The following is a 15,217-nucleotide window of genomic DNA, read 5'->3' on the forward strand; positions in this document are numbered from 1 at the left end:
TGGAAACTAAATATTTGATAGATTCATGGTAACAGCTGTTATAGGAAACCTATGGAATTGCTTTCCTGTACAGCAGATGAAGGCTCACGCAGAAATGGAGAGTGGTGAATTTCACTTTGTAATGAGGTAGGCAGTCATGCGATAAAATCATTTTCCTTCTGGAGGACATCCCGTTGGATAGTTGTTTTTTCCCCTCACATTTAACTGCACTCTAGTACCAGAATGCCATCCCCACCTATTTTGTTGCTATTTCCCCCCATGTCCTCTTAGGTACCGAAAATGTGAAGATGGTGAAGCAGCTGGAACCTTTTACCTAATAGAAAATGGAAAATCAAAAGGAATAGTTAGTAGAAATTTCACAGAACTTCTACTTTTCTGGAAGAAAATACAGATATAACAACTGAGTCATTGAAACTGGCATATGTGTTAAGGCCTCATGTCTCTGAACAATTTTAGTCTAGAGAAGAGATCTAAAATTAAAAATATTAAACCAACACCTACTCCAGAATATCACTGTGTATCTTTCATCTAGTGAGGCCATGCCCATCGGCTATACCATATCTATGATATGATGAAACAGAAGAAAATCAGAGATTGGTTGTACATTTACAGTTTGTGCCTGAATATTTGGGGAGTCTCGTGGTTTCTTATGTAAAAAGTTGATAATTTAAAAAATATTAATATGTGCTCTTTATAAAAAAAACTTAAAATATTTTTGATATCGCCATATAGAATCACAGTAACTTGAGCTAGTTGGTAAAATGAAACTTAATGGTGACTTTCCTAATCGTCTATAATTATAAAATCTTGACACAAAATGAGAACTAAGAAATCAACTGGTCTGTTTCACGGAACAGATGAAGAAATTGATGCACAGAAATGTTAAATGATTTACCTAAAGTCTTTTAGCTAAAGAAAAACAAAACAAAAACTAGGCAAAACTGGGCCTTTGTCCTAGCTTTTTGACTCTGAAGCCAGTGTTCTTTCTCATCTATAAATTTAAGTTTAGACACTACAGAATCTGAGCAGATGAGGTTTTACCAAATTCTGAATTATCAGGTTAACAAAATGGAAAGGAAGTTTTTTAACATTTAATTTTACTCATCCATTCATTCACTCATTCATTCGTTTCTTTATTATAATTCTTTGGGTGCAAGTAGGCCCGTTTATTATTAATTTGGGAATGAGGAAATCTTTGGGAGGGGATATTAATGAATATCAAAATCTAAAATTCATAAAACCTTACTTTTGACTGTCTGAAATGTCTTCTTGTCAAACAAACCACCCGTTAAAGTGGCTCCTTAAATTCATCAGAGACACATAATTGCAGAAAATACATTATTTTAAGTATTTTGACAGCCATGGAGAGGTAAATAAGTCACCCTTCTCCTTCAGCCTCTTCCTCATTGTTCAAGTCCAGAGGCATTTCCTGGGGGTCTCACTCTTAGTTTCAAAGGCAAGTTCTTTGAAGAAAAGACAACCACTTTGAAAGAATGCTTGTCTTCTTTGTACAAGATTTTGAGATAACCCCAAACTCTGCAGGGAACAAGTCAAAACAACAAAAATAAATCATCAACAGCAACAAGGAAATCCCACCAAAAAAACAACAGACCAAAAAAACAAACCAAAACAGGGAAATATGGCAAATTTTTTTTTGCCTCCATCCTTTTTTTAAGGACCCCTATCTTTCTAATACTTAGCTGTTCTTTACCCTCGTGTACCTTCTCACTAGTATAGTGAGGTATAGAACTGAGGAATCTGGGTGGCCAGAAAAGAACCTTCCAAGAAAATAGAAATACATATCATCTATAATAACATGAATAGTGATAATGTAATATCTAGAGAGATGAAGGATAATGTTCGTATTAGTTGCTAGTCTCCTGGATCTCTGAAACATCACTGTTATTGACATACTTCTGCAATTTTTCTGTCACTTATTTTGTTCTCCAAATTGTGCTTTGATCTTTTTTGTAAAACAGATTAGAATAATGGATGAAATGGATGAGTTTACCTTGCAAATGTCCTATTCCCCTTTTATTTTTAAACCATGGGCAAGCTCTATACATAATGCAAGATTACAAGTAAATTTTCAAGTAGCCAATGTGAACTCCACATTTAGTTCTTCTATTATTAGTGATGGAACACTAGGCAGAAAAAACTTTAAAAAAAAAAAAGCAATACACTGTCTTGGATTTTGTAGGAATACTCAACTTTAATTGTACCTAATCATTTTCTAAGCTTGTACCTATGATAAAGCATTGTTACTTGCTGATAGAAAGGGTCAATAGTTTTTGCAGCCATTTTTCAAGTCAGCATACTTGAAGAAATAGGGAGAGGAAGAAATTTGTCTTATAAGGATGTGCGTATGTCCTTGTCCCGGCAGTGAGCCACAGCCGCCCCCCTGCCTCTGCAGGAGTTAGTGTTCCAACACTAGCAGGAACAGCAAGAGTTTTCAGTGCAGCCACAAGAAAATGCATTACCGAATTGGAAGGCCATGAAGGTGAAATTTCAAAGATTTCTTTCAACCCCCAAGGGAACCGTCTTCTCACTGGCAGCTCTGACAAAACAACTAGAATCTGGATGCTCAGACTGGTCCGTGCTTCCAGGTTCTTGAGGGACACATGGATGAGATCTTTTCATGTGCTTTCAACTATAAAGGTGACATAATCATTACAAGAAGCAAGGATAATACCTGTAGGATATGGTGCTGATTGAAGAAGGCCAGTCCATGAGGAAACTTGCCAGTTGGAGCGTCACACCCAGCCAGCAAGCTATTTTGATAGTTCATGTTTTCTCTTTGTCCACAAGTCAACCATTTATACACTGTCTTTAGCTTCACAGATATGACCATTAAAGCTGATGAAGTTATATCATTCCTTGATATTATTTGATAGAGATGACAGGAACGAGTATACTGTTTGGTAAACGTCACTGGTTATTTCAATTTTCTTTCTTGATAGCATCACGATACTGATAAATGAAACAAGAGTAATGTAACAATGTGTCTCCTAGATTCTACTTTGAAGCCTATTATTATAATTTCTGTTGAATAAAGATTTTGGAGAAAAAAAAGGATATGCAACTTTATTCTTTATTCTGTTGGTTCCTTTGAAAATATCAGAAATTTTATTTTCTGATTGATCTTATAATTTTACTTCTCCCTATAATGGCCCTTGAATTTTACTAATAGCAAGAGCAGATTACCCCTAACCTTTGAGCAATTTTGTCTTCAAAGACATCCTTTCATTTTTGATTACATCTCAACAAATGTCTGTTGAATTGGTGAAAGTATGCATTTTTTATTTAATGATCCTTCTATCTGAAATGAAAAACTATTATTAATGTTCTTTCTTTAAATACATTCTGTATCTCAGGAAGTTATTCATGGCACAATCGTGAAAAATTAAATAAGACAACGAGCAGAATCAACAAGGACCATCGTTGGTGACTTGCCTCATTAAGACCCTTTACCAAGCTCAGTCTTGGTAGATCTCATCCCTTTAGTGTATTCCATGACTTACTTTCCCAGAATTTTACAAACGCTGGTTAAGTCCCTGCCACCTCTTTGGAGAAATGGATTTCCTACATTTCTCACTATTATATGAAATGCTTAATCTTAGTTATCCTAATTTTACTTGTTTTGGAAAAATAAAATGCCCTCTTAGCTTTCTATTTCAGAATTGGGAAATAAGTCAAAGTTCACTTTGTTCAAGATGCTGATTATTTTCTGAAAATTATTTTTTTCTCTCAGTTCATACAGTACATGTCAACTTGCCAGATCTCTAATTTTCCTGCAGTTTCAATTTCTAATCAGTTACTAGTTCCATTCGATATTCCTTGGTATTTGCCAAGCAATAATAAAAACAATAGCCAAAATTGAAATAGCATTTACTCCGATGAAGGTGCTCTTTCAATAGTCTGTTTTTTACAGATGAAAGAGACCCAGGCACAGAGTGGTCATCCAAGGTCACACAGAAAGTACCTGTTGGGCCAAGAGTCAACTCCAGGCTCTAGTTCCAGCTCCAGTGTCCATTTGTGTGACAGCTGACAAAAGCTTTGCAAATGTCAACACTCCAATGTATCATGTAAGAGTAGGTTAATTTTTTTAATTGTATATCCAAAGCACTTCTGACTGTTTCCTATAGTTTTGATGGCTGCTTTGATTGAAGTTGCTCATTGGTGGGGGACTGTTTCTTCAGAGAATATTCTGTGGGAACTTTCAGATTCCCTTACCTTCCTCACAGCAGATCTTTTGGACTCTTCATTTTACATATGCAGTTTTTATTTTTGTCTTTGAATCCTCAAAATTCTGCACCTTGCATTTAACAATGCTAGAACTTAGCCATACATTTTCTTTAATTTCCTAACATGTCACTGTAGGCCACCTCATCAGCTTGGTTCCTCATTCTTGATACAGTTTAATGTATTGAGAAATGAAGTATTTCCTGCCATATCAATAAACAAAGGATGTCACAGTCATCAATGATTGCAGCCCCTCCAATGTGAGCCCAGGAAACTCAGGACTGAGAAGGATGCCTGCCATCTAGCAGCCATCAGACTGCAGCCACTCCCTGCGATGAGCCCTGAGGAAACTCAGGATGTTTCAAGATACTGGCCCTAGATGGCTGAGGTGCATATTCAAAGGAATGATTTCAGTGAGCCAAGACTCTTGCATCTTACCATAGATAGAAAAGTGCTAAATTCCTTAACTTGAGATGTCTGGTTTTCTTTAATTAACAATAATCTTTTGAAGTTCCGATTACCTGTCCTTTGTTGCAAAACTTCTATGTAACATGGCCCCTCCCCTCGCCTCCTAGGAGCAGTTTCTCAGAGTTATCTGAAACACTGTCTCCTGGGCTGCAGTCCTTATTTTGCCCCAAATAAAACTTAACTCGCAGCTCTCACATTGTGTGTGTGTGTGTGTGTGTGTGTGTGTGTGTGTGTGTGTGTGTGTGTGTGTGTGTATATTTAAGTCAACAATATGCATGCTAGCCCCTAAGACGCTATCTTTGTTTGATTTTTCTAAAAACAGAGCCTGAAACGTAGTGTCTCAATGGTTCATTCAGGAGGTGATGCTGGGAAAGTGAGACATGGAAGGAAGGAAAGCCAGTACAGAGTGGGTAGTTGAGCTTGTAGTGCACTGGACAGTTGGGGCACAATCTCAACAGGAATCTGAGAAACCATGGAAAATGCCTGCAGAATTGTCGCTCCAAAAGATGGGAAGCTGGAGCATTTATCTACCAATCCCTACACTCTGTTGGTTAAAGATTGCTTTTGGCTTCTTGGGGCTATGCTTCCAGCCAGGCTGTGGCTTCAGAGAAAGCCCTGAAGCATGGAAGCTCTGAGATTCCCTGGGGCTCTTGAGATAGGATACTGGGAGTGGGCCAAAAGCTGTGTACCAAGCTAAACTGAAATAAATTGGACCATGGGGATATGGCATGGGGCACAAAAGAGCATCTACTGAAGTCCACCTCTTATACTGCTCAGTTCTCCTGGGCTCCACATTAAGTTCACTTTGTCACTGATTGTTTTCAAGGGAGTAGCCTGTTGCAATCCCTAAAAATAGATTTAAGATAGGAGGCGTGGAAGTCCCCACTGTTGTTCCTGGACTAAGGCCATAATTCATATTCATCAATAATCTTCAACATCCCCATTCTAGATTTCCTTCAACCTCAGCCAACACTTTAGCTGGAAGCTTTCTCACTTGGTGCATGACTCAGGCCTCCATTCCTGAGTGTCCAAGCCCTTGACAGGCTATGGTAGCCTTCAGTTGAGTATTTACTGTTACTACCATATATAATCATACACAGATGCCCAATGAATCCCCAGGTTCCAGATATACTCTGTCATGACGCCATTATGTAGTAGCAATCCTAGTTTCTCATGATTCTCAGGACTGATCATTTCTCCCAGTATAGTGACTCATTTCTTTTCCTGCTGCAGGCAGAGCTCTAAATGACCAGGTAGTTATCATAACTTCAGGTTCAGTTGAGTCCTTACTCTATCCTAGCTCAGGAACCAGGACCTCTCATAAGCAGTGCCAAGACTCGAGTGGATGAGAAGCATAAATTCTGTTAAGTCAGTCACTAGGAATCATGGTGAGAGGGGACAATTTCATTTTGACCTCTTGTTGCCCAGACCTTTTTATTCTAGTTTTTGGTGACACAACATCATGTATCAGTCACTGGTTCAATGAATATACAGTATCTTAGGAATACCCAGCCTGTCCCTTAACTAAGTATTAGATAGACCTTCCAACATCCTATTCGGTTGGCTGCTTTCATGTGATACAGCATAGAATTGAATCAATGAAATCTTTCATCCTACTTCCCACTGTTCCATTTCCTTCACCATTAAAAGAGTTCTTCAATTCCATGCAATGGCATATGTGATCTCGTTTTGGTAAAGCAGGCATTCTGAGAGTGCTTGAATAGTGGAGCTGGCAGAGGCATTGATGTCAAGAAAAGCAAATTCTTATCTGTAGTATGAGCAATTCTGCTAAAGACGGGTTACCAACTCCTCCAGAGTAGAGGTTCCTATGTAATCAGCAACACTTTTAATTAATCCCAGGGACTGGCTTTCTGCAAAGTGGACCTTTTGGCCCCAGATATGAGCTTTTTTAATGTTGTCAAGTAGACCCTTTCACTTTCACAGCTTGCCTTCATTTGTCCCTGAGAGCTGTGGTAGAATCATGTGTGCTAAGGGGATATGGCATGGGGTAGAAAAGGGTTTGTCACAGTCACTTGGCAAAATATTCAAACTCGTATTGTGGCACAGAAGCCCCAACCCCTATGATCTAGCCTTGTCCTCTTCTCTGATCCCACCAGAGACTCCACTGGAAGCTCAGCTTCATGTGGGGAAGGATTTGGTCAGTGTTGTTCACTTCCATACCTTCAGTATCTGGAACACACTATAGCCCTTGGTAAGTGCTAGAAATAGATATGAATGAATAAATCTTATAACCAAGCATTCCTTTGCTCGCTGTGTTCCAACCGCAACTGTCCTTCCTTCTGTTCTTCCAACTCAGAAGCTCATTCCCTCCTCGGGGCTCTCTGCATGAGCTACCCTGCCTGAAATGCCTTCCCTCAGACCTTGGAATGGGCGGCACCTCTTCATCACTCTGTGACCAACTTCAATATCACTTTCTCAGAGAAGTGTTTTTGGTCACCTGTTTTAAAGTATCTCCTTCAATTACTTCTTAACACTTTTTTATATTTTATATTTTGGTATCATTTATGATTAGCTGAAATTGTCTTGTTAATTTGTTGAGATGATCTGTTTCCTCCTACTAGAGCAGAGTGTGTCTCCTATTTACAGCTGTTTCCCTTGTACCTTGACACTGACAACAATGCAAGGTACTCAATAAATATTTTATTAAATGGTTGAAGAGCACTATTAACTTAACTCATGAGGAAATACACTTCTTGTTGGAGGGTTTTGCCTTTCTTTGAAAAACCATGTGTTGCCCCAGTTGATTATTCTTCACCAAATATTTGGCAAAACTATTGAAAGTGATGCACTGTACTGTAATACCCTGGTCTTCCTATAGAACATTTTAATACCTAAGAATAATATGTGTACCAACCCATTTTTTCACACAGTGGCTAGTTGTATTGAGAGGGTTGTACATTTGGTCAATAACTCCCCAATTTTTTTCCCACATCTTTTCAGGTCTCTTGGATGATTGCCTTTTTGCACTAAAAGATGGATAGACATTTAGCATAGTCATTGGTCTAGTTGGGAGGCCTTGGTATTGAACACTCCATGAAGAAGCATTTCCAACCTGCACATTGTAGAGTTCAGATTAGGGAACAATTAATCTCCCTCCGTAAACACTAAGAAGGAACTCACTTAGGCTTTCAGCCACACTTCCTTGTTCTGGAGAGAATCATCACCTCAGTCATCATGGTGTCCCACTTGGCTTTCTTCCTCTGTTTCATAATCCTTAAACCTCTTTTTTTTTTCCCTCTCTCTCTCTCTTTACATTCGGAAGCCTTTTTTAAGGAACTCTGCAGTGTACCAGGAGATGGGATTTCTAGGTTATATTTAGCTATTCACACTGTGAGGTTCTCCCTTCACACTTGGTCTAGCTTCCCATGCATAGAAAGCTACAATAACCTTTTTCTTCTCCCAGATAGACAAGCTAATTACTTCTCTTGTTCGTCTTTATGCACAGTCTCTTCCGTAAAATATATTTAGGTTTCTTTGGGGTTATTGCATTTTTTCCCTTCAGTGTATTTTTCTTATTCATGTCTGCATGTTGTCATAATCACCTTTTAACAAAAATGAATAATTATATAAGATATTTTGGGGGTTTCTATATTCTTGTTTCAGAGGCTTGATTTATAAATAGCTTCTTTTTCGCTGGGCTTTTTATGAGTATCAATTTTTAAAATGTGCTTTCAACTGAAGTTGTTAAACCTATTGAAACATAGACTTTAGTTCTCTGAAGATCTAGATTTTACTTGCTGTCAATGCAACTAAACCTCAGTCTTTGCCATCCTGAGCAGCATTTAACAGTACTTAGTCTTCTGCATATATGCAAAGATTTGAGTCCCTAAGTCTTAAGACCTCATTTACTCAGTCATTCACAGTGAAGTATATATCAAATGAAATGAACCGGCTAGTTTCTCAATGTGTGCAGCTCCGGAAAGAAGCATACAGTTTTATTAGCTAAAATCATACGAGACTAAATCATACCAAAACTACATACTAAAATCATATAAAACCAATCTTTTGAAGACAAAGGGGACTTTAACACCTACTTTTCCACACACAGATTTGTTCTGGGTCTGGTTCCAGTGAAAGCTGACTGTTTCTTACGAACTCTAGACTAGTTAAGCTAGAAATGGCTTACATTGTTGATGTTGACGTTGTTCCTGTTCCAGTAGGAGTACATTACAGAGGGCAAGATCGACATCAGAAATGGCGCATTTTAATGGATTTCTAAGAAGAGAAACAGTTGTAGATATTCATTGATGCAAATAACAGTGATGTAAAGCTGGTCATTTGTTTTCTTTAATTTAAAAAAATATTAAAATGATCCAAGGAGAGTGAAAATCAGGGTCAGTCCCTGCATGTCCAGTCTGAGCTCTATTTGAGGGCTTTCATGAATCAAATCTGCAAGTCTAAACCTAATACTTGGTTTTAAGGGTTAAGTGTACCTAAAATAATAATGTTAAAGTGATCAGACATTTTTGTGTAGAATAAAAATGTCTGTTGTTAGTTCCATTCTGTCTTATTTTGGTATGGTGAAGCAGGACCAACTAAAGCAGTATTAATTTCAGTCAAATTGAATAGAATGGCAAGGCTATGAGATAAACTGGGAAACTGAACAAACAGGATCCAAATAACAGTCCTTTGAAGTGAAAATTACTAGCATCGCTGCCGTAAAGTGTAATGTGCCCCTTAGCCTAATCTGCTTTCAGAAAAATAAGCCTGCTTCTTTTCCTTGTGAAACAAGGAAATAAGGTTGGAGCTGAAATGGACGAGAGTGTGAGAAGCTGTGCAGTGGAGGGATCCAGAGGGAAGAGAACAAGCATTTCCTTTCTGGGGGAAAGTCATTTATCAGAGAATAACGACTGAGTCCTGGTACTGTAGATCAGCGGTTCCTGGACGTGTGGATTTTTTTTCAAAATTATATTTTGAAAATTTTCAAATATACAGAAAAGTTGAAAGAATTGTACAGTGAACATTCATATACACAGGACCTAGATTCTGCAATTAATATTTTATTGTACTTTCTTTGTTACCTAAATATCCATCTATCTATCTCTAATCACTTACCAATCTGTCTTGGTTTTTGAGGCATTTTAAAGTAAATTAGAGACATGATTACACGTCATCTCTAAATACATTGCTACATAATGAACACCACTATGTAGAGTTCAATACTTGTGTATCATTTGCTTTTTTTAAGTATATATATATATTTTTTAATAGATCTTTATTGGAATATAATTGCTTCACAACACTGTGTTAGTTTCTGTTGTACACCAAAGTGAATCAGCCATATGCAGACCTATGTCCCCATATCCCCTCCCTCTTGAGCCTCCCTCCCATCCCCCCATCCCACCCCTCTAAGTCATCGCAAGACACCAAGCTGATCTCCCTTTGCTATGCTGCTGTTTCCCACTAGCTAACTATTTTACATTCGGTATAGTATATATGTCAATGCTACACTCACTTTGCCCCAGCTTCCCCTCCCACCCCATGTCCTCAGGTCCATTCTCTATGTCTACATCTGTATTCCTGCCCTGCAACTAGGTTCATCAGTACCATTTTTTTTTTTTTTTTTAGATTCCATGTATATGCATTAGCATACAGTATTTGTTTTTCTCTTTCTGACTTACTTCACTCTGTACAACAGACTCTAGGTCCATCCACCTCACTATAAATAACTCAATTTCATTTCTTTTTATGGCTGAGTAATATTCCATTGTATATATGTGACACATCTTCTTTATCCATTCATCTGTCAATGGACACTTAGGTTGCTTCCATGTCCTGGCTATTGTAAATAGTGCTGCAATGAACATTTGTGGTACATGTCTCTTTTTGAATTATGATTTTCTCAGGGTATATGCCCAGTAGTGGGATTGCTGGGTCATATGGTAGTTCTATTTTTAGTTTTTTAAGGAACCTCCATACTGCTTTCCATAGTAGCTGTATCAATTTACATTCCCACCAACAGTGCAGGAGGGTTCCCTTTTCACCACACCCTTTCCAGCATTTATTGTTTCTAGATGTTTTGATAATGGCCATTCTGACCGGCATGAGGTGAAACCTCATTGTAGCTTTGATTTGCATTTCTCTAATAATTAGTGATGTTGAGTGTCTTTTCATGTGCCTCTTGTCCATCTGTATGTCTTCCTTGGTGAAATGTCTATTTCGGTCTTCCGCTCATTTTTTTTTTTTTTTCATTAGGAGACTTTTATTTTAAAAGTGTCATCTTAAACTGCAAGGATGTCCGTTAAACATCACAATTAAACATGCCAAAGGAGAAGCCGTGTTGTCGAAATGCCCACTTAACCCACCCAAACATCTCAAACCCACCCTTTGCTGACCTTCTATAATCCCATTTTTTTAAGTTTTTTTTTTCTTTTTTTAAACAAGAGAAAGTAGACAGATGCATGTTGGTAAATGCTAACTGTCCATATTCACATAGAGACACAGTGCAATCTCTGAGCCCAATATACAGAGAAAGGAGGAAAAAAGCTAGAATTCTATGCACTACTACACAGGGGCCTAGCACCCTCCAGCTTCCAGCAGAGCTAAGGGAGCAGAAGGTATTTCTTTTTTCCCACAGAGCATGGTGGTGTTGATTCCATAAAGTTTTTGTTGAGACAGGAAGGGATAAAAATGAATTTGGAACAGAAAGGGGTAGAGATTCTTTTCCCACTGAATTCTGCTCAAGGTATTTCCCCCCAAAATAAGTTGTGAGCCATGGTATAAAGGAGAAAAGAGACCTCAGAAACAGGACGACTGAGCACAAGAGGAGAAGGAGAAAAAAAAAAAAAAAAGACTGCAACTTGCTCCCAGGGACTGGAGAAAATTAACAAAGGAAGGTTGGAATCCATCAGTGTTCCATTAGTCATCTTCTCCTTCATCTTCCTCTCCTCCCTCCCCCTCATCATCATCTTCATCTTCTTCACCTTCAGCCTCATCCCCTTCTTCATCAATATCTTCCAATCCTTCTTCCTCTTCATCATCATCATCATCTTCTTCTCCTTCTCTTTCCTCATCATCCGTGTCCAGAACCAAGTAGTACTGTAATGGATTTGGCCAAATATCATCTTTGATGACCTCTCCTAACTCATCTGCACCTACATCAGAATGATCAGTAAACCAGGTGAAGAAGCTTTCTGGGTCCTCATGCTGTCTCTTCCTGCTGGCTTTATTCTGAGTTTGACTTGAACGTTTTGTCACATCCTTTCCGGATTTCCATTTGATTTCAGTGGACTTTGAAGATGGATCACCACTCTCATTCAGATGAAATTCTTTGGAAAGAACTTTATTTTCAAAGTAAGGGTTTTCATCAAAATAAACATCTATTCTGTAACCTGATTTAATATCTTCAAATTCTGTCACTTCGACTCTTGTCAAATAATGCAGTGCCTCTTCGTCCTCCTCCTCAAGCAGTGCAGATACTTGTGGATGGTTAACAAATGTTGTTACCCAAAAATGTGGGGTTTTGGCGAACAATTCCGACCTCTTCTGAAAAATTGGTTGGCGGAGTTTGTTGTATTTCTGTTCCACTTTCAAAATCTCTTCACTGGCTTGTTCGTTAAGTCTGTCTATTTCATTTTGTACTTCATCAATGTGTTCAATTGCTTCTTGCTGTTCTTTTTCTTCCTTCGGCAAGTTCGGAGAAGCAGACGTTTCCTCTGGCCTGGAGGCAGGAGTCCTTCTCGGTTTCTTCGGTTTCTTTGCTTGGGGTGGAAGTGAAGACTGGTGTTTGGGGGCCATGCTGGGAGAAAAGCCAAGAATCTACCCAAGGGAAGAAGCTCGTACCAGGAGCTCTGAGAACTCTTCCGCTCATTTTTTAATTGGATTGTTTGGTATATCTTTCCAGAATCTTTCATATATATATTAGATGCCAGTACTTTGTCAGATATATGTTTTATGACTATTTTCTGACAGTTTGTAGGTTGTTAATTCATTTTCTTTATATCATCTTTTGATGAAGAGACATTTTAAATTTTAAATGTATTACTCTTTTATAGTTATTGCTAGAGTCTGTCAAAGAAACCTTTGCATAATCTCAAGTCATAAAATACTCTCCTATGTTTTCTCCTGGACGTTTTATAGTTGTGGCTTTTCCATTTAGATTTAGGATCCAGCTCATGTTAATTTTATGCGGTGTTAGGTATGCATACCTATATGGATATGCACTCATTCCTTTCCCTTTGGTTGACTTTGTTCATCAAAATCAAATACCCATGTATGTTTAGGTCTATTTCTGGGCTCTAGATTCAAACTAACACCATTTCTGTATAAGGACACAGTAGAGGTATCATTAGTAATACTTGACAACTTTGAGTTTTGACATGATACCCTCAATAGATTTGCCAGGACCTTTGACATAAAGATCTGGAATTCCCAGCATAGGAGTATATTGCATAGAAAATACTTAGTTTCTAATATTATTTGTAAAAATTAATGTTACTTTTTTGTGGTAGAAATATCCCTCCACCGTCTTCATAAACTCGGTGGAAAACTTCAGACGACACATAAGCTTCTAATGTTGTTCTATAACTTACAAGCCTTTCTGCTATATTTCACTGTAATAAACATTTCAGTGTAAATACAATTTCTGAATTCCAAATGATGTCACTTTTTACGATTTCTTTTGTTGTATAACAAAATTCCAGAGTACCAAATAATTAGGGCGTTCCCATGCATAGCATTCACACTCTACATATAAAAAGCGCAGGGCTTCCCTGGTGGCGCAGTGGTTGAGAGTCCGCCTGCCGATGCAGGGGACACGGGTTCGTGCCCCGGTCTGGGAAGATCCCACATGCCGCGGAGCGGCTGGACCCGTGAGCCATGGCCGCTGAGCCTGCATGTCCGAAGCCTGTGCTCCGCAACAGGAGAGGCCACAACAGTGAGAGGCCCGCGTACCGCAAAAAAAAAAAAAAAAAAAAAAGATTGTCCACTCGAAAACTTCTTTTGATAAATACTAATTAGCAAGTTTTCTATGACCATTGTAAAATAACAACTGTTACTTGTCTACTTGATTTGCCCTAGCATTCCCACAACTAGTCTTCCATACTTCAGCAACTGTCTCATCCATTTCTAAATGGGCATACTTTCTCAACCTCACATAACTTACTCATCTTTAAATGCCCTTTCACATAAATAAAGTCTCTTTCATTTTCATCTTAGTTTCACATGCCTACATTCTTAAATGTTTGTCAGTCACTGAGCAGGGCTATTCTTCCAGGACAGTGGGGTTGGTTTAATTGGGATGCAAAGCTTGTAGCTGCATAGGGCAGGCACTTGAAGCCTCATTCCAGATTTGTGGGTGCAGAGCAGATGCCGGGCACCAGGGGCAATGGTAAATTGTTGTAGAGTGGTTACAATGTGCACAGCACTCCCTCTCTTTCACTCACATTCTCCCCTAGACAGCACTATTGGACTGAACTCTGCTTTCTAAAGGCATCATGCCACGCTGTGGGGCTGCTCCAGGCGGTGCAATGTGTTATGATGCTTTTCTAGATTACTGTTCTGCTTAAAACTCATTTTTAAAAGAATGATTTCCTGACTGTTCCCATATAGTCAGTAGGAATTCTGTGCAGACGTTTTATCACTCAGATGTGGAAAGCATTACCTGTTTCTCTCTTTTTCTCTGTTTCTGTTTTCTCTGGCTAAAAGTTATAGTACAAGTTATATTTTTTCCCTCTTTATACCCTGTAGTATTTATGGATTTCCAGAATGTCCCTTTGGCTTAAAATGAAGCAGTATGTTATACAGATTAGGAGCTATAATTGTTAGGAAAACGCTATAGGGCTTTTTAGCAAGTTACACATCACATTTGATTAATGAGAAATAATGGTAGACAGCATTCTTTATAGAGAAAATGTATTATCATATTTCTTTCCTTAAAATAGATGTGATTTAACAGGTGAAATGTCCTGTGATTCCTCTCCTTCACGCAGACATAAAATTGATAGCCTCTTCCATATGGAAAAGAGTATGACATACACAGGAAGTTAGAGATATTGACATAATTGTCTTCAAAGTACAGGCAGGCCTGGCACTTTGAGAAATTTTAAGTCGGTATTCACTCTATGAAATGATGGAACATAAATGAATAATAATATTCCCGAGGAACTGTAGTCATATGAGGAACTTTCTTTAATGTAAGTTGCTAAGATTTAGGGAGAATCATTTGTGTATTTGTTTGTTTTGTATGTTAACAAGTTTTATGTTTGCATACAAGGAAGAAGTGTCTCATGGAGATAATATATTACAAAGTATGTTTCAGTTATAATGGTTGATTTAGTGAATTTTTTAAATTGAAGTACAGTTGATTTACAATGTTGTATTCTTCTGTACAGCAAAGCAACTCAGTTATACAAACATATACATTCTTTATATATACATATAATATTATATGAATACATATTTATATTCTTTTCCATTATGGTTTAAATACAATTTTATCTCTACTTAACCAAAGCTTGTTGATTGCCTTTGAGAGGATAATATTCTG

The 15,217-nt window shown here is 38.0% G+C and overlaps 2 protein-coding genes across 7 annotated transcripts in view; one reads left to right on the forward strand and one right to left on the reverse strand.

Moving 5' to 3' along the window:
• The window catches only part of LOC132530597 (E3 ubiquitin-protein ligase parkin), a 1,420,256-nt gene that overhangs the window by 546,887 nt on the left and 858,152 nt on the right, over positions 1–15,217 (forward strand). The window lies entirely within an intron of this gene.
• Positions 11,444–12,468, reverse strand: LOC132530561 (protein SET-like). The gene has a single exon (XM_060167771.1). It carries the CDS (start codon positions 12,466–12,468, stop codon positions 11,590–11,592), a length of 879 nt encoding a protein of 292 aa, XP_060023754.1. The 3' UTR covers positions 11,444–11,589.

The sequence above is a fragment of the Lagenorhynchus albirostris genome, chromosome 12, assembly GCF_949774975.1.
Source record: "Lagenorhynchus albirostris chromosome 12, mLagAlb1.1, whole genome shotgun sequence".
NCBI lineage: Eukaryota > Metazoa > Chordata > Mammalia > Artiodactyla > Delphinidae > Lagenorhynchus > Lagenorhynchus albirostris.

Coding starts and splice junctions, on each gene's coding strand:
- LOC132530561 (XM_060167771.1), bottom strand. CDS start 12,468: ATGGCCCCCAAACACCAGTCTTCACTTCCACCCCAAGCAAAGAAACCG.